This window comes from Pongo abelii, chromosome 9 (genome assembly GCF_028885655.2).
Source record: "Pongo abelii isolate AG06213 chromosome 9, NHGRI_mPonAbe1-v2.0_pri, whole genome shotgun sequence".
Taxonomy (NCBI): Eukaryota; Metazoa; Chordata; class Mammalia; order Primates; family Hominidae; genus Pongo; species Pongo abelii.
Window position 1 is genome coordinate 114,931,820 of NC_071994.2, and position 22,735 is coordinate 114,954,554.

At 41.5% G+C, this 22,735-nt stretch overlaps 1 protein-coding gene across 8 annotated transcripts in view; it reads right to left on the reverse strand.

The window, feature by feature from the left end:
- Positions 1-241: 241 nt before the first annotated feature.
- The window catches only part of ALG9 (ALG9 alpha-1,2-mannosyltransferase), an 89,153-nt gene continuing 66,659 nt past the window's right edge, over positions 242-22,735 (reverse strand). For 3 of the 8 annotated variants that reach the window (XM_054525056.2, XM_054525055.2, XM_054525054.2), the window contains 3 exons: positions 14,842-14,904; positions 14,030-14,184; positions 4,448-4,564 (listed from right to left, as the gene is read on the reverse strand). In XM_054525056.2, coding sequence (XP_054381031.1) covers positions 14,043-14,184; positions 14,842-14,904 — 205 coding nt within the window. In that variant the 3' untranslated portion in view covers positions 4,448-4,564; positions 14,030-14,042. Of the gene's footprint in view, positions 4,139-4,327; positions 4,565-14,029; positions 14,185-14,841; positions 14,905-22,735 lie in introns of those variants that run through there. The other 5 variants (XM_002822457.6, XM_003777885.4, XM_063711372.1 and 2 more) reach the window with 3 other exon arrangements.

Genomic DNA, 22,735 nt, shown 5'->3' on the forward strand with positions numbered 1-22,735 from the left:
TCCTACTGTGTGTGGTTTTAACATAGTTAAAATAAAACTAATCCTTACTGGGTTTCCCAAAGTCGTCTTCTAAAGTTTTCAGAATAAACATTCTAGGATATTTGGCCTGTAGAAGGCAGGTCTCCACACTGAGGAATAGGGCTGGAGTCAGGGAGAAAGAAGGAGTTGAGCTCCTTCAGTTTCCAATTTCCAAGAAAGGTTTAAAAGCAAAAGAGAAAATGTCACATTAAGAAAAAGAAAATCAAACTGCTACAATTTATTTAACTGTTTCTTTCACAGGAAATATAAGTATGTAATGTAAACACCAACATGTGAAATAAAGTACAAGGATCAGGAAGACAACTGAATTGGACAATACTCTTGCACTAACACTTTACTGCTTCCTGATTTCATTTGCAGCATGAATCACCTGATTATACAGACTGGCAGAAGTAAAGGCAACATTCAGATTTACAGATACACCAGAAAGCCTCTGAAATCCAACGATGCCGTACGGAAGTCTGATCTTTCTCTTGCAAAAAAAATTAAAGCTGGGCACATGTCCATTTATCCATTTACCCAAGGCATTTAATGTAGGAGCATAAGAATGCACTGATTAACACGTGAGCTTTAATATGCTTGTGGAGGCCAAGATTAAATTGTACCTCTTCTCCCTCTTCAGAGAAAACAAAATTAACCAAATTAAAAGCAGAGCTGCCTGATACTAGCCAGAAGACTACATAATCACAGTGAATTCTTATTTCAATAAATCCCAGGAAATGCAAAACACAATAAATGATTGCCATTGGAGCTTTGCCCAAATGGTCACCGTAGACCTCATGCTGCAGAATCACATCGGGTTTTCAAGGTTCTTTCCTAGAACTCCAAAGTTGGAAAAATGACCCAGATAAATGGTTGGGATAAAGACCCATCATGATTTAAAACAAAGGGTCTATTTCCAAACTTGAATTCGGAATAAAGAGTATGGGCTGCAATTTTCTGTGATTATCTCAAAAAATTAAAATAACCTGTCTTCTTTCTTATCAGATGACACCTACCAGGTAGGAGGTAAATTTTGGTAATAGATGCCTACCGTGCAGACTGGTTCAGTAATGGTACTCAGCATCACAAGATTTGGGGATTCAGATAAGGCTGCTTTAGAGCTAGAAATCAGAGAACCATGCATTTGCCAAGTATACCTACTCCCTCACTCACCCCATGATCAAAGGCTATTAAAAATTATCTGGGCCGGGTGCGGTGGCTCATGCCTGTAATCCTAGCACTTTAGGAGGCCGAGGTGGGAGGATTACAAGGTCAGGAGTTTAAGACCAGCCTGGCCAACACGGTAAAACCCCACCTCTACTAAAAATACAAAAATCAGCTGAGCGCGGTGGTGGTGCGTGCCTGTAATCCCAGCTACTCAGGAGGCTGAGGCAGGAGAATTGCTTGAACCCGGGAGACAGAGGTTGCAGTGAGCTGAGGTCGTGCCATTATGCTCCAACCTGGGCGACAGAGCAAGACTCTGTCTCGGGAAAAAAAAAATAATATGTAATCCCACATCCCTCTATACTCCATAATCTATGGAGAAATAAGTATCTTGCATGCCTCCTCCTTTTGGCAAGCAGAACAGTCAGTGCAGGCTGAACACTGCTTTTTTGAGGGAGAAATGCTACTCTGAGTAGGTGTGTTGAAACTGTTTTTCCCAGGCAAAGCTATCCTTCCTATACTACAAAGTGATGGAGATTTTTAAAAATGTGTTTATAAAATATCACATGAAAACACCTTCACAACAAAAAACATTCATTTCTATATTCCTTACCTATAACATTTGGCACAGTGTTCTGCCATGTATTGTGCTCTCACTAAAGACATACATAGAACAGAGAGATCCAAAATCAGGTTTAAAAAGTGATAGGAACTGATATTTCCAAGGAATCCCTGCATCAGTCCTGGCCTTTCTTTGTGCTATATTATAATTAAGGTTTCGTTTTTTTAAAAAAAAAAAAAAAAAGATGATAAAACAGATAAAACAGCATTACACTACTTTGATTAGAAAAAAGCCATTCATCACAGATGGACCTCCATTCCTGGATTCTTATTTACCTCTGCGAAACATAGAGGGCCTTAGCTACTGTGAAGAACAGCACATTATTACTGCAAGTAAGGCAAATGTTTCACTTACAATTCTCTGTCCTGTAGTCAGATCATATGTGCCAGTTTTACACTAGAAAATAGTAATCAAGAATTGAGAATTAAATGCCAGAGATCTTTCAAGCAAGGGGGATCCCAGTCTATCTTCACACACTCCCCAGTTATTGTTCTGTACTGTCTAGACCTATTACCTCTCCAGCGCTTCAACTCCGTCTCTGATATTCCCGCAGAGGAGATCTCAAAGAGGAGCTTTTTAATATTGTAACTAGCCATTTATTCTGTTATCACTTCTTTTCTTCTCTCTTGGCATCAGTTCCTATTAGAATGCCCTTCTCTTTGAAAATGAAAGATGGGGCTGGGTGCGGTGGCTCACGCCTGTAATACCAGCACTTTGGGAGGCTGAGGCGGGTGGATGACCTGAGGTCAGGAGTCCAAGACCAGCCTGGCCAACATGGTCAAACTCCGACTCTACTAAAAATACACAAATTAGCTGGGCATGATGGCACAAGCCTGTAATCCAAGCTACTCGGGAGGCTGAGGCATGAGAATTGCTTCAACCTGGGAGGCAGAGGTTGCAGTGAGCCGAGATCGCGCCACTGCGCTCCAGCCTGGGCGACAGAATGAGACTCTGTCTCAAAAAAAAAAGAAAAATGAAAGATGGAACTTCTGAAAAATAGATTCATCCTATTTGCAGATATTCAGATCAGTTACCCTTAGGGAAATAAGGCACCTATAATGTGACCCCAGATTGACTACAGGAATAGTACTGATATTTGGATCCTGTGTGGCTGCGAAAGAACATGACTTCCAAACAGAAGTACTACTTTCCTGCCACAGGTCAGGCTGCATCACACAGCACTGTTGTGCTGGTCTAACACACAGGCAGACTAGAGGCTCCAAAGAACTCAAAGAAATACAGACACAATTCTTCCTTAAAATAGAAAGTTACAGTATCAGTTGGGGCTCTGGTTAACCTCATCAGTCCTTTCAAGTAATGTTTTCATGGTTGAGTGAGGAATATGGAGGAGCAATAGATGAGAGTAAGGAAACCTAGGTTCCAGTCCCAGCTCTATTACTTACTGGCTGTGTGACCTCAGGCAACTATCTTTACCTCCCCTCACTCCCCGCCTGCAGCCTGTTTCCTTATCTGTAAAATGGGGATAAAAATCACCTGCCTTGTCTACCACTGTTGTGACTGTGAGGATCAAATGAGATGCTGTGAAAGTGCCTTGTAAACTGAAGTACTGACTGTAAAGGCTTTTAAAGTAATAGTATACACTTATTACATTTTAATTAGGTCCTTATCATTGCTTATTTGTCTAGAAGTGCCCCATGCAGGATGTGTCTCACAACAGACAGAACTAAAAAATAGGTGTTATAAATATACACTGGTCCTTTTCACTGGGGGTGGTTAAAAAAAAAGGAAAATTCTTAATTTCCTCAGCAGTGGCCTCAGATTACATTACTTAAAAATGTGATGTCATCCAAATCTATCAATTGATAGAATTTTCTCCAAATATGTCCTATACAGTTGTAGTTTTGTCTGTTGATATCTTCACATGGAGGAGTCTAGAATTCAAAAAATAGCATGCTAAAACTAAAAAAAAGCAATACAACCTTATAGTTACAGTTGGTTGTAAAGGAAATGAAAATTAGAGGCAACATTATAATAAAATTAGGTCACAGTTTCTCAAATGGTCGCCTTTTTCCTGAGATAGCTCCAGGACAGGGTCCTAGTCCTGTGAAATGCTTTAAAGAAGCTTAGTCTTGCTGGAGGTGAAAAGGACATGTGGGTTGGCAACTAGGCTGTGTTCATTTTCAGCACGAGGATTTCAACAAGAAGGTCTGCTAGGAGCTGCCAAACAGCTTTGGTGGAGAAGCCCATATGGCCTAAGAGAGGCTTGCTAGTTTTCAGATGCCAGGCCAGAGTGTGGAGAACAGCTTAACACAGCCATCCAGTACCAGGATTTTCAATTCTTCCTGTAAGTTGGTTCTGCTCTTCTCCGGTCTAGTAAATAATTGAACAGAGGAAAAACAATGAGATGTGGAGCAATATATCTATCTGTGCTTTAGGGCCTTTCTCTGCCTAGCTGCAAAAAGTTTACATGCAGAACAGAGACACACACAAGGAGCAAATGTGACTTTGACTAGACTTTGAAATAGACTTTGACTAGCCCAGAGCACCCAGATTCCAGTATTCATGTCAGAAGACCTTTATTACAAATGTTACAGGCGATGACTTGCAGGGAGTCAGGTCACTGGAATCAATAGTTAACAAGACAGTTGTCCTTTGGGGCCACAGGTGTGTTGCTAACCTCCACTTTTCTTCCTGATTTGCTTTGCTTTCCGGGGTTTAAGGATGGTGTAGTTTACATACACTGTATACTGATCTGACAGGAAGGGGACATAGAATGCCCGCAGCAGCTTTGAAGATCTGAAAAACAAGGGTTAAAAAAAAGAATTTTATCACTTGGGAGAATTTACTAATGGTACTAAATGTGATTAAAATAAATAAACTAATCTGTAGTAAGGATTATATTTTATTCAGGTGGCACAGAAAAGCCTATTACTTCAGTACTAGATCACCATAAAAGACTTAATCAAGGCTGAGTACCTTGTCACCTAAACGAAAATTTATTGTTGTCCCTAATAAGCCACAGTATATCCTTCAGAACAGTTCTAGGTCTTCATTTTGCATTAGAATGTGCCATAGAAAAATTCCAGGTCAATCAAAGGACTGCTATTGCTGAAATGAATTCTTAACACCAAAATGGTTTCTGCATCTAAGAAACTGTAGAGATGCCAAGTACTCAAATGACCTGGACTCCAGCTCTAAGTTTTCCTGGAAAGGGCAAGAAAACTACGTCCTGGGTACCTGTGCATAGTGTTCCAGTATTGTCTAAGTCAAGGAAAGAGTCTACACACAAGTTCCATGTTGTGACAACATGTCCCTGGTAAATTATATCTACTTATTACTGAAATATAAGAACTGAAAACCTAAATTTCTCATGAATTTCTGAAGAATGTGAAAAGTGCTTATACTTTTAAATATATTATCGGCCGGGTGCAGTGGCCCACACCTGTAATTCCAGCACTTTCAGAGGCTGAGGCAGGCAGATCATTTGAGGTCAGGAGTTCGAGACCAGCCAGATCAACATGGTGAAACTCTGTCTCTATTAAAAATACAAAAAAATTAGCCAGGCATGGTGGTGCATGCCTGTAATCCCAGCTACTTGGGAGGCTGACAGGAGAATTGCTTGAACCCAGGAGGCGGAGGTTGCAGTGAACCGAGACCATGCCTCTGCACTCCAGCATGGGTGACAGAGTGAGACCCCATCTCAATAAAAATAAATTTTATTTATTTTTTATTATTTTATTTCTTTTTTTGAGACGGAGTCTTGCTCTGTCACCCAGGCTGGAGTGCAGTGGCGCGATCTCGGCTCACTGCAAGCTCCGCCTCCCGGGTTTACGCCATTCTCCTGCCTCAGCCTCCTGAGTGGCTGGGATTATAGGCACCTGCCACCACGCCCGGCTAATTTTTTTGTATTTTTTAGTAGAGATGGGGTTTCACTGTATTAGCCAGGATGGTCTTGATCTCCTGACCTCGTGATCCGCCTGCCTCAGCCTCCCAAAGTGCTGGGATTACAGGCGTGAGCCACCACACCTGGCCAAAAAATAAATTTAAAAAATTAAAAATAAAAATAAATATATGACTTAATCCGTTTGATAATCCTGTGAGGAAGTGGCATTATTATCCCTATTTTATAAAAGGGAAACTAAGGCTTCAACTTGCTCAGGGTTACACAGTAAGTGACAGAGGCCTCATTCAAATCCAGGTTTGATTCCAGAGTCTGCACTCTTAACCATTATGGTTTATCATGCATCCCAGGAATAGACTAACAGGATTTATCATTTCCTAGAAAAAGTTGTCATAATAGTTTTAAATTCTGTATGGAATATTACTTCCTGACTCTGATTTCTGAGTCTGAAAATCAAAAGTTGGCCTAGTTACTGCCATCCTGAATGAGGTAGCTGAAGGTGTTCCACTGGCAGTCCTTTTCCAAATTCTAAACTTGTAAATGTCATGTCAACGTGGCATTTGTACTGGCAGCCTACCCTTGGGTTTGGCAGATTCCTACAATGCCTGCACACAATGACACTGTGCTTGGCATGCACGCCTCTTAGAGATTCTTCCCAACTAGGACGCTGGCAGTGCCCTGTGCTCTGTAAGATTCACTTCACTTCAACAGTGAACTCTATCAAGGGCTTTGATAGAGAAAGGAGGTTTGGAGAAGAGACATGAGACAAAGCAGGGCTCCTGTAAATAAAATGAACAGGAAGAGGAAGCATCTACCCCAGTCAAGGAGAAGTTAATGGCCAGGCACGGTGGCTCAAGCCTGTAATCCCAATATTTTGAGAGGCTGAGGTGGGAGGATTGCTTGAGTCCAGGAGTTTGAGCCCAGCCTGGGCAACAAAGTGAGACCTGTGTTTACAAAAAATGTTTAAAAATTAGTATGGCAGGGTGGCACGCACCCGCAGTCCCAGCTATTCTGAAGTCTGAGCGGGTAGTATGGCATGAGCCCATAAGCCCAGGAGGTTGAGGCTGCAGTGAGCTGTGATCGTGCCACTGCACTCCAGCCTGGGTGACAGAGTGAGACATTGTCCAAAAAAAAAAAGTTACTCTTTTCATCTACACTGCAAATAAGGTGAAGGGTAAAGGGTAGAACAGAAAGATGCAAAATAGAGCAAACTCCTACAAGCTTTAGTAAAGAAAGTATAAAACTAACAAGTGTAATTTCCATTCTAGTTGACTCTACAATAAAAGCTTCATTAATATAGTCACTGTATATTTCTGGTCAACTCAGTCCTTGGTATAACCTCAGGGTCCAGTGGACCCAATTTTAGTTTTCAACTTTCTTTTTTTTTTTTTTTTTTTCCAAGAGACAGGGTCTCACTATTTTGCCCAGGCTGGCCTTGAACTCCTGGGCTCAAGCAATCCTCCTGCCTCGGTCTCCCAAACTGTTGGGATTACAGGTGTGAGCCACCTCGCCTGTCCCAGGTTTTTACTTTCTTTTTGTAGCAATTCCTTACTATTTGGGAGGATTGGTAGTTCATAATTTTATTCTTTTTAGAGTCTTTCAAAGAACAAAGATAAATTATACTTATTTTTATTTATTTATTTTGAGACAAGGTCTCGCTCTGTTGCCCAAGCTAGAGTGCAGTGGCATGATCATAGTTCACTGCAGCCTTGACCTCCTGAGCTCAAGCAATCCTCCCACCTCAGCTTCCTGAGTAGCTGGGCTACAGGTGTGCCTGGCTAATTTACCTTTTGTAGAGATGGGGTGTCATTATGTTGTCCAGGCTGCCCTTGAACTCCTGGGCTCGAGCAATCCACCTGCCTCAGCCTCCCAAAGTGTCAGGATTACAGGCATGAGCCACCGTACCTAGCCTATAAAATAACTTAAAAATAGGTCAGATACGTTGGCTCATGCCTGTAATCCCAGCACTTTGGGAGGCCGAGGCCACCGAGGTCAGGAGTTCAAGACCAGCCTGGCCAAGATGGTGAAACCCCGTCTCTACTAAAAGTACAAAAATTACAGCGCGCCTGTAATCCCAGCTACTCAGGAGGCTGAGGTAGGAGAATTGCTTGAACCTGGGGGGTAGAAGTTGCAGTGAGCCGAGACTGTGCCACTGCACTCCTGCCTGGGTGACAGAGCGAGACTCTGTCTCAAAAAAAAAAAAAACCAAAAACTTAAAAATATAGAAAACAAAGAGGGTCAATTGGACTGCGATAGTAAATGGTGATGACTATTTTCCTGGTAGGCTGATAGATCATGTTCAAAAAATTTTTCTGATAATTTCAGAAAATGATCTTATTCTGATTCCACTCAGGAGTTGGAAAAAAAAATTTCCTGATCACTAGGTGTGAATAAAAGAGAAAAAAAAAAAGAATAATAATAAAAAAACTATCTTGGTCTGCACAGGGGCTATATCATCATCAAAAACACTGACTAGCAGCCAGGCGTGGTAGCTCACTTGAGGTCAGGAGCTCAAGACCAGCCTGGCCAACATGGTGAAACCCTGTCTCTACTAAAAATACAAAAATTAGCTGGGCGTGGTGGCGGGTGCCTTTAATCGCAGCTACTCAGGTGGCTGAGGCAGGAGAATTGAACCTGGAGATGGAGCTTGTAGTAAACCAAGATGGCGCCACTGCACTCCAGCCTGGGTGATGAGGCAAGACTCTGTCTCAAAAACAAAACAAAACAAAACAAAATAAAACACTGACTAGGCAGGTGTTGTGGTATGTTCCTGTAATCCTGGGTACATGAAAGAATTGCTTGGGCCCAGGAGTTCAAGGGCAACCTGGGCAAACACAGCAAAACTGCATTTCTGAAAAATAAAAAAATTAAAAAAATAAGTGGCTGGACTGAAGTAGAAGAAGGACTACTATGCATTATTGTTGAGTTCAAAAGGCAGGCTAAAACAAAGGTAAAAAATAAAAGAGATTGGAAGAAAATGCAATATATGTACCAGACGATTTGCATCTAGAATATATAAACTGTTCCTTCCATCAGTAAGACAACTCAACAGGAAAAAATCACAAAAGATATGATTACAGAAGAGAAATGCAAATGGTTGATAAACATGAAATAATGATCAGTCTTACCAGGAATCAGGGAAATGCAAGACTAGACAGAATTTTCAATAATCAGGTTTGGAAAAGTTAAAAAGCCTGACAGTCTCAAACACTGATGAGGAATCAGTAAACAGATATTGCCGGTGAAAGTGTAAGCCTGCATAGCCACTTAGAAAGGCAGTTTTAGCAGCATCAATTAAAACAAAAATTATGCAGTCCCTGTGATACAGCAGAGGACTTTTACTTTGTACTTTACACCATGTTATTTATTTATTTGCTTGTTTTACAAACAATCTACTTGGTTTTCCATTTGCTATGATTAAAAATTTCAAATATATATGAGTAGATAAATTTATTACTTATAATAATGTTTTAAAACCAGTAGACAAATTTTTAAATAAAGGAAACCTTTGATTTTCAAAAACAAAAAGCAATCAAACAAAAAAAAATCAATGTGCCTACTATATGTAAGCATTTGTGTGCTGGCTCTGAAGATATATGTCTCTCTTCTCAAAGGGCTAATAAGCTAGTTGGGTAGAAACAGATTATGAATGATACATCATCATAACTTAGCATATGGTAAATTCTAAACAGCTGACACAGAAGTTCAAAGTGATAATGCAAACATTCAGGCGGGAGGTCAAATGCTGAGGGCTGGGTAGGTAGGTGTATAAGCAGCATTTAATAAACATGTAGCACATCATTTCATTTTATTCATCCAATATTCCAAGGTATGCTAAGCAGGAAAAGCAACTTGTCTAACCATAACCAAATCTACAGGGATCTCAGGTTAAATAATCTGTGCATTCAGCAGCAACTAGAGGTGGGCTGAATAAATCCCAAACTCTTTCTCATTGCCTACAAAGCCCTAGGAGATCTAGCTCTTGCCTGATTGTCCCACCTCACCTTGTGCGATCTTCCTCCCGGACCTCTACACTCCGGCTACACCAGCCCCCTTTCAGTTCTTCAAAAATACAAGTTCCTCCTACCTTAGAGCCTTTACATATGCTGTTGCCTCAGCCAGGAACACTCTTCCAGTCTGTTTTTCTCATGACTGAGTCCATCTCATTTTTAAAGTCTCAGCTTAAAAGTTAACTCCTTTGGCCAGACACAGTGGCTTATGCCTGTAATCCCAGCACTTTGGGAGGCCAAGTTGGGTGAATCACTTGAGGTCAGGAGTTCGAGACCAGTCTGGCCAACATGGTGAAACCCCGTCTCTACTAAAAATACAAAATTAGCCGGCTGTGGTGGCGCACACCTGTAATCCCAATTATTTCGGAGGCTAAGGCAGGAGAATCACTTGAACCCGGGAGGTGAAGGTTGCAGTGAGCCAAGATTGTGCCACTGCACTCCAGCCTGGGTGACATGGTGAGACTCCATCTCAGGAAAAAAAAAACCTCCTTTGAGAGGTCTTCCAACAATCCTAGGAAACCCTAGGTTTCCACCTCTCACTTCTTTTCTCTCAGTGCACCTGTGTGTTTCTTCATTATTCAATTCACAATTTGTATTATTTATTTGTTGGTTAACTAGTTTATTATCTGCCCTCCCCCAGAAAACACACCCACATTCTAGGGGCCATGTCTGTTTTATCTGTCAACATGTGCCTGGCATATAGTAAATGCTGAAAAACAAATGTTGGATAGATGGAAGGAAGGATGAATGGATGGACTGCTGAAGAGAGCGAGAGAGGGATATCACACAAATGAGATATGAGTTTAATTCAATTTAGTTTAACTACAAGTGAATGAGCTCCATGTCAAGCAATGGGTTAAATGCCAGGAACACAATGATGGTTCCTCCTACTCTCAATGAGGAATTCAAAGTCCAAGTGAATTTGTGGTTTGGAATAACCATCTTGCTAAGGACAAACATGGGTCTGACTTAGCAACATCACGAGATCCAAGAAACATCCTGATTTGCCAAGCTCCCTCAGTGCATAATCAATCACAAGAAATTCGGCATCAAATTCTAAATAAAGTATTCAGGAAATAAGGAGGCATTTCTAGTTAAGCCAGAACGCAAAACTACAAAAAAGGTCAGAATTACATAGAAGGAAAAGCTAAGAAGGATCTATTTAACATCAGAGTGTGGCACTGGAAAAAAATCCTTTAGAAGACAAACCTCCTTTTCTCCTGCAGATTCTGGTTGTGATCTTTAATAGCATTATCTATCTATAACACACAAAGCCACTAACTAATTTCTTCCAGAAGATGGAATCAGAAAGCAGCCAATATATGCTTAGGCCCATTCTCACCTCTAAGCTGGGATGGGAATATATTGTAATTTCTTTTTTTTCTTTTGAGACAGGATCTCACTCTTTCACCTGGGCTGGAGTGTAGTAGTGTGATCCCAGCTCACTGCAGCCTTGACCTCAAGGGTTCAAGTGATCCTCCCACCTTAGCCTCCTGAGTAGTTGGGACTAAGGTGTGTGCCACCATTCCCAGCTAATTTTTTACTTTTTGTAGCGACGGGGTCATACTATGTTGCCCAGACTAGTCTCAAACTCCTGGGCTCAAGCAATCCTCCCACCTTGGCCTCCCAAAGTGCTAGGATTACAGGTATGAGTCACTGCACACGGCCTGTGATTTTTTTTTTAACCAAAAGAACAAGCTGGCTTGAATTCTTCATTTCTAACATTCCAGCTGCTGTTCTAGATTATTTTATCATCAAAAGCTTTAATATACTAAGCATAACTGGGGCACTTTGAATTGTTATATTGTATTGTTATTGAAAAAAGGAAACCAAATTGGTAATTTGCCTTTATAAAAGGAAAGAGCAGGCTGGGCATGGTGGCTCACGCCTGTAATCCTAGCACTTTGGGAGGCCGAGGTGGGCGGATCACAAGGTCAGGAGAGCGAGACCATCCTGGCTAACACGGTGAAACCCTGTCTCTACTAAAAATACAAAAAATTAGCCGGGCATGGTGGTGGGCACCTGTAGTCCCAGCTACTTGGGAGGCTGAGGCAGGAGAATGGTGTGAACCCGGGAGGCGGAGCTTGCAGTGAGCCGAGATCGCACCACTGCACTCCAGCCTGAGTGACAGAGTGAGACTCCAGCTCAAAAAAAAAAAAAAGGAAAGAGCAGTTGTGCACTGGAATGACATGTGTGTGCACACATTTATACACATGGAAACAAAGATCAGACTGATTCACAGACAACACTAATGCCTATCAAAACTCATACAATAATGTCTGTAATAAAGTGAAATGCCAAAGTACTGCCTTAGGGCAGCACAGGCAGCATGATTCGGGGAGACATAAATATGTGCTTCTATCATGGAAAATGAAATACTTCCCCTCCCAGTGAGAAAGTCACTCAAGTGATTCAAAGATGAAACAGATCTGGACAAAGCAATTGCCTGCACAGCATAATTAGCTCACGGCTCAGAATGTTTTCTAATTCAATTACCAGCCCTATTTATCAGGGCTGAGGAGCATTCGGCTGTGGAGATTTAAATCTGCTCTTGCTGACGTCAATGAATGACTGGCTGCCAGTCCCTGATGTCACCAGTTCAGCAGGCACAAATGGAAATGCTGGGTCAATTTTTCATTTTAAAAAGAAAACATCCTAGTGTCCAGGTTTTCTTTCTCTTTTAAAAGACAGAATCTTGCTCTGTTGCCCAGGCTGGAGTGCAGTGGCATGATCACAAGTCACTGCAGCCTCGACCTCCTGGGTTCAAGTGATCCTCCCTGATCTGTCTCCAGAGTAATGGGACTACAGGTATGTGCCACCACACCCAGCTAATTTATTATCATTATTATTATTTATAGAGACAGAGTCTCACTATGTTGCCCAGGATGGTCTTAAAGCTTCAAGCAATCCTGTGGCCTCAGCCTCCCAAAATAGTGGGACTGCACGCATGAGCCACCATGCCTGGCCCACATCTTGTCCTGTCTTCTTTCTCCTCTCTTCTCTTCTCCTCTCCTCTCTGTTTGTTTCTTCTCTTCCCTATCTATCTATCTATCTATCTATCTATCTATCTATCTATCTATCCATCCATCCCATCATCCATCCATCCATCCATCCATCCATCCAAGCATTAATATCCCCTGTAAACCTGTGACCTAAGCCCACTGCCAGTTATCTTTCCAGCCACAGCTTTTTCAAGCTAGTTTCTTTCTCTCTTGCATTTATCTCACCTTTCAGTGAGAGATTTTCTACAACCTTTAGTGCAGAACTTGGCTTTTGCAGCTATCTTCAGTTCTGAAGAGAATCTCAGAATTCCTTCAAGACTCAGTGATAGTCAACCTATAGCTCCATATCAAGCAATTTAAGCACGTCTCAAAAAGCTGGTATGGAGCAAAAATGTGACAGTTATTTAATAGTTTTTAACAGGAAATGCGGTGAGAGACATTATTCTAATGGTAACTAATGCAAAGGTGACTTACAACACTGTTATCCAAAAGAGGAGTTCCATGCTGTATGTTATACTCCACCAGTCCCTTGAGGATGGAATTTTATCTAACTGCTCTATCTCTAGTTTTTAGGAAAGTGCCACAGAAAGTCCTCAATAAATAGTCTGTGAATGAATGAACGCCTATGCTCTGACTCTTAAACCAGAGCATCTGGTTTACCTCCCACCCTTCTTACAATATTCATCTTCCACAAGGAAAAGGAAATATCAAAAATAATCTAAAGTTATTTTTTCTGTTCTCTTCCTAAGCAATTCAATCCTAAAGCCATTACGTGGGGCAGAGCAAAGCAGAAGTCTAGAGTGGGGAGCTGGTGGGCTGTGGTGGCTCATGGGATGTCAGAGTGCAAGGGGGCACGGAAGGCATGTTGCTAAAGAAAATATACTGCAAAAGGTCCCATAATTGTATAATGGCAATATACCCCGCAGGTGGCCGTTTACACAGAATTTGCTGAATCAGCATTATCCATGTGACCAGTATGATATTTTACTTTCAGCAGGCATGTTCAATAGACCCTTGATGTTCAATAAATATTCATGATTTTGACTATATGGAGCAACCTCCAAAAATACATTATGTGTAATGACTAGGAAGTTTACTGAGGCACAAACTGGAATCACGGCATCGTGAGACTGGTATACAGAGTGGATCATTCCACTGATTTGTGGCCTTGGCCAACATCTGGCATAACATCATAACCTTTTGATCAGTCATCTTTAGCAAATATTCAGAGTGAGGAACTGGGGAAAAATGCTATTAGGCAACTGGCCATTTTATGACCTCAGTCCCATCAAGGTTGCTGGAGAAATGCTCTTCACCAGTCTTTTTTTCCCATCTGACAACTACTTACATATAAAGGTACTCTATGACCCATTCATCAGTCCTGTGGAGAAGATGCCAATGTTTGAGAGAGTTTTCGTCCCTGCTCTTCGGACCCTCATTTGGGCTTCTTTTATGTGACAAATAGAAGGATTAGGGGTCACATCAGCAAATGATTCTGGCAAGCTTTACAGAGATGAAATAAACAATGAGTATGCCTTAAAATAATTCAATAATCTTTATTTTACCAAATAAGGGCATCAGAAGCTTCTGAAGAAAACCTTATACCATCTTTTTTCTATTTAGTATAAATCCAGTTTTAAGAATGTGAAATACATAACCAATACATATTTTCTAAGACTCTATAATGTGCTAGGAGTTGTAGAGAATCAACATGTAATGTGGTTCTAACTCTCCAGGAACTTGGAACAAAGACCTCTGATGATGCTGCCTGCTTAGGCTAAGCCAGCTAAAAGCAGTGGTGGTCCTAAAACATGTTATATGCTCTTCAAACCTGAGAGCCTCTATGGCATGGACTTAGAGAACAGATGGTCTGTAAATGGTTTCTTTCTAGAGAACTCATTTCACAACAACGGAAAGCAGACTCTCTAAGCTTCAGAAAAATGAAAAAAGGTTTATTCTTCTTAAAATGTCAGCAGATCTTAATGATTAAGCAGCTGAATAATGGCAAAACACCATGTGTTTTGAAGCCAAATCTGGCCTGGGGTAGCTCTGCCAGAAGAAGGGTCTCAAGAAAGTATTCTGGGAGAATATGAGGAGGAAAAGCCAAAAACTGATAGACAGTGAAACAGAAAGTATAAGAGAATAAAAGTTGATAAATACCAAAGTATAGAAACTCTGATCTCTTCTTCCTGTTTCTCAGTATTCTTGGCATCGCTGAGGAAGCTAAGGGCACCACCATGATTGACATACAGGGAAAAAACAAAAACACTTCAATTACTGCTTAGGAGGGAGAACTAATTCTACCCAAAGGATGGATGCACCATCTGAAGCATGTCAAACTGTTGGCCTGCAACCAAATTCTGCCATGGGGTGGAGTCTCCCCTTCCACCTGGGTAATAAGAAGCTGCAGATGGAAAAAGCCTGCTGGACTACTGCATGTATCATATGCCTCTTCTGTAAGAAATCACCTTTAAAAAGAAAAGTTTCAAAGTTTATCCAATTTGGATGGAGAATGGCATTACAAGATAAGTAGTGGCTTTAAAGCATGTCCATACTTCTTTGACACTCCTCCCATCAACAGGGGAAGTCTAATTCTTTTCCCCTTGAGCATGAGCTATTCAACTGGCTTGCTGCCAACGAACAGAATGAGGAGCAAGTGATACTGTGTGACTTCCAAGGCTAGGTCATAAAAAACTATGCAGGTCTTGAGATGCTTACTCTTGGAAGTCAGCCACCATGCTATAAGGAAGCCCAAGCCACATAGAGAAGACACATAGGTGTTCTGGCTGACAGCCCCAGCTGAGATCTAGCCAAGAGCCAGCATCCAGACATATGAGTGAGAAAGCCACTCAGCTGCCTCCAGCCCCAGCCACTATCTGATGGCTAATGCATTACAGATCCGGAGTAAGAACTGGCTAGTTGAGCCCATCAACTCCCAGAACCATGAGAAGAAACAATAATCAGCTATTGTTGTTTTATGCCACTAAGTATGGATGACTGTTACACAGCAATAGCTGGAACAAATGCTTCTGGCTAATTTGCCCTTTATAGTAATCACTCCAATGGTCTTATCTTCCATAGAGAAATAGTTCTGCTTATGCTGGAGCTAAGGGCTGGCTCCCTTCAACCAGATTACTCTCTACAACATAGGACAAAAATGAATATAAGTGCCATGGACTCTGTAGGCCTCAGAGCTGCTGGGTTCACCTCTTAGAGGCTAAAAGGAGAGCCATGGTCTTAGTAAAGTCCCCAGAACAGCTAAAGTTCAGTGGCCACTGAGAATCCTATGCTAGGCACTGAAAGAACATAATAAGTGTATATGTTATCAGCACAGTCCCCAACTTGCTGCTGTAGAGGCCCTTTGACTAGAAAAGGCCCCTCTCCTGCCATACCAGCTAAAGGTTCAACATCTAACTCCTTATTTGTATTTACTCTTCATCTGTAATTGCCTGGCCAACATGGTGAAACCCTGTCTCTACAAAAAACACAAAAATCAGTTAGGCGTGGTAGTCCGTGCCTGTAGTCCCTCCTACATGGGAGGCTGAGATGGGAGGATGGCTTGAGCCCGGGAGGTGGAGGTTGTGTCACTGCACTCTAGCCTGGGCAACAGAGCGAGACCCTGTCTTAAAAAGAAAAAAATAGAGAAAAATAAAATCTCACAATCCCCAAACTAAAGGTGAAAGCAAAGCAAGCAAGACAAAAGGGACCTATAATGAAGGAGGAAACAGTGGGTGGAAAGTGGCTGTGCAAAGCACTGACAGGGCCTCCCAACTTGTTTCCGAAGCTACAAACAGGCCCTGTTGCTCATGAAGCCAACTCCAATATCCTGGAGAGGCATTTCCCACCAGACTCCCACAACCAAACATCTCTCAGCACACTTAGATAGGCACCCACCATTGAGCTGGTGATTTATTGCAACACTCTCCCTTCACTCCTCTCTGGGGACTCTCAGAGTAGGCATTACGTCTGCCCACTTGTCAGCTATTTTATTCATGTAACAATTATATCATGCTTCAAAGAAAAAAAAATCTTTTATTTTAGAAAGTATATAATATGAGATAGCCACAGAGTAACAAATGTGTCTGGCCTAAAAAGTGATATTGTCAAATAGTTTAGACTCCGTATCCTGAGAGTTTGGTAAACCTTTATAAAATTACCCAGAGAGACGTGGCAAACTCAGGGAATGGAAGTTGCAGTTCTGGTACTAGTTGTGTGAGCAGGGACTAGAACGTGGTGATTAAGATCTTATGCCTGGATCTTCTCTCAAACTAATGGGGTCTGGGGTTTGTAGGCCTCTAATAAGGCAAAGAAGCAGCCAATTAGGAAAAGAAGTGAACAAACATCTGGGCTGTCATTCTCCCAAATGATCTAACACCACTTAGCCTTATTTAGTAAGTACTTCTCCATCACTCCAACAATAAGGATGTTGCTTATCTTGCAACAATTTCAACAGGCTTCTTCATACATTCACAGACATGTGGAATTCCTAAATTTGCCCCAATCACAAAATTGTCCCAATCATCTTTAGGTTGCAACTCCCTGAAGTGGAAACTCCAATTACATATAACTCACAGTATAATTTTTTTTTTTGTTTTGAGACAGTCTCGCTCTGTCACCAGGCTGGAATGCAGTGGTGCGATCTTGGCTCACTGCAACCTCCACCTCCTGGGTTCAAGTGATTCTCCTGCTTCAGCCTCCCGAGTAGCTGGGACTACAGGCATGCACCACCACGCCCAGCTAATTTTTGTATTTTTAGTAGAGACGGGGTTTCACTATGGCCAGGATGGTCTCAATCTCTTCACCTCATGATCCGCTCGCCTTGGCCTCCCAAAGTGCTGGGATTACAGGCGTGAGCCACCGTGCCCGGCGGATACCTTTTTTTTTTTTAAACAAGCAAACAAACAAACAAACAAACAAACAAACATGCTGGTACTGCCTTCAAACTACCCTGATTGCTTCTCTTTCAGATAGCTGAGGCCCAATCTAGGCTACAATAATAAGAATTGTCAGCAAGTTAAATCAAATAAGTAAACTATGGGCAAATCCACATAGTAAATGGACTGTGGAGCAAAGAAAATATATCTATGTATCTTCTTTCTCCCATCCTGCTTTTTTGGAACAAGTCTCTTTACTCAGGTCACATTAAAGCAAGATGACCATATATTTCAATTTATCTAGGACAGGACCCCTTTTACTTTCAAAAGACTTCTGATGTGGATGATACATTATAGATTACCTTACATAAAAGCAAATTCAAACCAGCCAAAGAGGTAAATAGAACTTTTTGATGCTGACTTACGGGCCCCCTCATCCAACAGGCATTTTATATCTTTCCACTTTTACTCATGATTGCTTCTTGAATTAAATAAGTGGTTCTTCCCTCCTTACCACCAGTACTTATTTAATCCTACTTTTCTTGAGCTCAAGCTCTACCTCCTTCAGGAAGCCTTCCAAGTGTACTCTAATCTCCACAGGTCCCTCCTTTCTTTAAAGTTCTAGCACATGATTTGGTGCCTCTATGGTCTTAACACTATTTTCAAGCTGTTTTCATATGTGTAGGTCTTCCTGCAAAAGTTGTAAGTTATTCAAGGGAAAAGCCTGTGTCTAATCACTTCCTTTATGTGCCTTAAAGAGTCTAACTCTAGGCCGGGCGTGGTGGCTCACACCTGTAATCCCAGCATTTTGGGAGGCTGAGGCAGGCGGATCATGAGGTCAGGAGATTGAGACCATCCTGGCTAACATGGTAAAACCCTGTCTCTACTAAAAAATACAAAAAATCAGCCAGGCATGGTGGCACGCGCCTGTAGTCCCAGCTACTCAGGAGACTGAGGCAGGAGAATCACTTGAACCCAGGAGGCAGAGGTTGCAGTGAGCCAAGGTCATGCCACTGCACTCCAGCCTGGGTGACAGAGCGAGACTCCGTCTCAAAAAATAAAAAATAAAATAAAAAAGAATTTAACTCTATAACAAGGGCATACCAGATATTCAGTAAATACTTTCTGATCTCCAAACCTGCCTAACCAGCTGACTTAAGAACATACCAGGAAGACTCCAGGTGTCTCCCCACTGCTCATTCCTCTTGCAACACCCTGTACTTTCCTCTTAAAACACATAACACATTTTGTAATTACCTATTGATTTGTGTGGCTATTTGTTTAAGGTCAGCCTCACCATTGTATTGTAAAGTCCAAGAGGACAGTGACCTGGTATGTACTGTTATTTATCCCTGTCTACCTACGATTTATCATAGTGCCTGGCAGTGTTCGATAAATATTTGCTAACTGGAGATGAGTGATGGGTGGACAGACAGACAATGGAAGAAAGAACAAATGATCTGAGAAAAATAAACCATAAAAAAAGCAGGGTTAGATTTTAGGAACTTAAACATTTGAGAAATTAACCTACTTACATTTCTAAACAAATCATGTGGCTATGTGTTATAGTCCTATTAAAACCTTTTTCTTTTCTCAGAAAGAGCTAGCGAATAGTGAGGTGTGCAGCCCCATCTTATCTAGGGTCTAAGACATAAGCAACCATTATATATGAATGGACCATTATTTCTCCTTAATATATAAATTGCTAAAGTACAAAAACCATTGTTTCAAGATGACAGAGGAACTTTAATTGCTCCAGTAAATAAGTTTGAAGGCATTTCAAGATTATGCTCACAAAAGCATTTCATGCACCACCTCAGCTCTGAGGCACACAGGCTCTGACAGTACAGTCTACCTTAATTGGCCCAAAGTCAGCAACATCACATGTCATGGTGCTGACAGACAGAAACTGCTGTGGCAAAATTGGCTGTAGCATCCTGCTGTTTTTGCAGTTAGACCAATATATACTAGAAAATGCTGAGGAAGATAAATGTAAAGAAAATCAGCATAATTCTGGAACCCTAGACAGCCTGCTGATTAATTAAAAGGCTTAACATTTCTATAATGTTTTAAAATGTAAACGGACTTTCATATATTCAATCTCATTTAATTCTTATAACAATCCCAGAAAATACATAAAATAGTTACTGTTTCACTGATATGGAAATTTTGGAATCAGAATGGTATGAACAGCAAGTGGCCAGGATTAAATTCACAGGTCTTCAAACCTCATGCTGTCTTCACTATACTTTACACACGAACTGTACCTCTTCGGCTCTTGACCCAAATGATTCTTTCTTTCTCAACAGGTGGTTGTGAAAATCATGCCCTGAACACAATTTATGGGAAATGAAAATTCTCTGAAGGCATTCCCCTGTTACCAGGAAGGCTGTTTGAGATCTGCTGTCCCCTCAGAGCTGGGGATCTTTCCAGGCCCAGGTCTCATGTTGTCACAGTTTTCTCAAATAAAAAATGAAGGCACAATAGAGCCCCACCCCAAATACTATAACAAAACAACAAGCCAGGTACCAAAGAACATGTGTGATGCTGAGAACTTCCTACCATCACTGTTGCTTCTATCTCTCCAGCTGTCTCCTATTACTACTGCAGTTCTGGCAATGCTTTGAACACCCATCCATGATCCTACCACCTTTCACTGTCTCCCACTCTCCCAATACTTTCCCCCAACTTCCCTCCTTACCAACTTAACGTCATGGTCACTCATTAGATCACTTCCCTGCAGAAACCTTCGGCTCCCTTGTTCCTTCAGGCTGTGTTGAACTTTCTTAACTAAAGCCCAAGCCCCTACACAAAGATGTGTGGAGAAGGTTCATAGCAGCATTATTCCTAATAGCCAAAAAGTATAAATGATTGAAATGTCCATCAGTTAGTGAAGGATTAAACAATGGAACAGTATTCAGCAATAAAAACAGATAACTACTGATAAATGCTATAACATGAATGAACCTCAAAAACAGGCTGAGTGAAAGAAGCCAGACACTAAACTCCACATATGATTCCACTTATATGAAATGTCCAGAAAAGGCAATCTATAGAAGCAAAGAATAGATTAGTGGGATGCCCGGAGACGGCAGTGGGAATGAGGTATCTTACTGGGGTGATAAAAATGTTTTAAAATTGAACTGTGGCAATGGTTATACAACTTGGTAACAGTAGTAATAATCATTTAATTGTATGCTTTAAATGGATGAACTGGATGATATGTAAATTATACTGCAATAAAGTTAAAAAAAAAAACACCCCGGTTAAATTTACCTGTTTTGTGCCTCACAGTGAAGCTGTAACTACACAAAAGTGAAGAAGAGAAAAAGCAACTACATGGCCCCGTTTAAGGCTCCAACGGGTTTTGGATCCTGTCTTCCAATCACACTATATTTCTCTAGCTTCTGTGTCTCCTGCTCTCCTCAATTATTTCACACCTTCTTTCTCCTCAAATCTCTTATCACCTCATCCCTTAAGCTCCTTTCTCAGCTGATAATCCCACTTCCTACTTCACTGAGAAAGACAAGGCCATCAGAAGAAAATGTCCAGATCCCTACCATCACATTCCCCAAAATGCAATACTTCAGTATAAATTTAGCAACATTCATGGATAGGATGACTCAGTATTGTCAAGATGTCAGTTCTTCCCAATTTGATCTATAGATTAAATAAAATCTCAATCAAAATCCCAGCAAGTTATTTTGTGGATGTTGACAAACTGATTCTAAAGTTTACATGGAGAGGCAAAAGACCCAGAATCCACAAAATAATACTGAAGAAGAACAAAGTTGGCCAGATGCAGTGGCTCATGCCTGTAATCCCAATACTTTGGGAGGCCAAGGTGGGAGGATCACTTGAGGTCAGGAGTTCGAGACCAGCCTGGCCAACATTGTGAAACTCCATCTCCACTAACAACAATAGCCAGCCATGGTGGCACGTGCCTGTAATCCCAGCTACCCGGGTGGCTGAGGCAGGAGAATCGCTTGAACCCGGGAGGCAGAGGTTGCAACAAGCCAAGATCATGGCACTGCACTCCAACCTGGGTTGACAGAGTAAGACTCCGTCTCGGGGGGGAAAAAAAAAGAACAAAGTTGGGGGATTGACACTGCCAAACTGCAAGACTTACTATAAAGCTACAATAATCAAGACAGTGTGGTACTGGAGAAAGAAAAGACAAATAGGTCAGTGGAACAGAATAGAGAGCCCAGAAATAGATCCACATAAATACAGTTAACTATAAATCTCTGACAAAGGAACAAAGGCAACACAATAAAAAACAGATAGTCTTTTCAAGAAACGGTGCTGGAACAACCATGCATCCTCATGCAAAAAAAAATTAATTTAGACACAGATTTTACACACTCCACAGAAATTAACTCAAAACAGGCCACAGACCTAAATATAAAAAGTAAAAGTATAGGCTGGGCATGGTGGCTCACACCTGTAATCTCAGCACTTTGGGAGAGCGAGGCGGGTGGATCACTTGCGGTCAGGAGTTCCAGACCAGCCTGGCCAACATGGTGAAACCCTGTCTCTACTAAAAACACAAAAATGAACTGGGCATGGTGGTGGGCGCCTGTAATCCTAGCTACTCGGGAGGCTGAGGCAGCAGAATCGCTTGAACCTGTGAGGCGGAGGTTGCAGTGAGTCGAGAGTGTGCCACTGCACTCCAGCCTGGGTGACAGAGCAAGACTCCATCTCAAAAAACAACAACAACAACAAAACTGAAAGTATAAAACTCCTAGAAGATAATATAGGAGAAAATCTAAATGAACTTGGGTTTGGCAATGACTTTTTAGATACAACACCAAAGGCGTGATTTATGAAAAAAGAATTGAGAAGATGGACTTCATTAAAATAAAATATTTCTGCTCTGTGAAAGACACTGTCAACAGTGAGAAGACAAGCCACAGACTGGGAGAAAATACTTGCAAAAGACATATCAAATAAAGGACTGTTATCCAAAATATACAGGGAACTCTTAAAACTCAACAATAAGACTGGGTGTGGTGGCTCATGCCTGTAATCTGAGCGCTTTCGGGGGCTGAGGCGAGAGAACTACTTGAGCCCAGGAGTTAGAGGTTACAGTAAGCTATGACTACACCACTGTACTCTGGCTTGGGTGACAGAGCGAGACCCTGTCTCAAAAACAATCAAAAAACCCAACACCAAGAAAA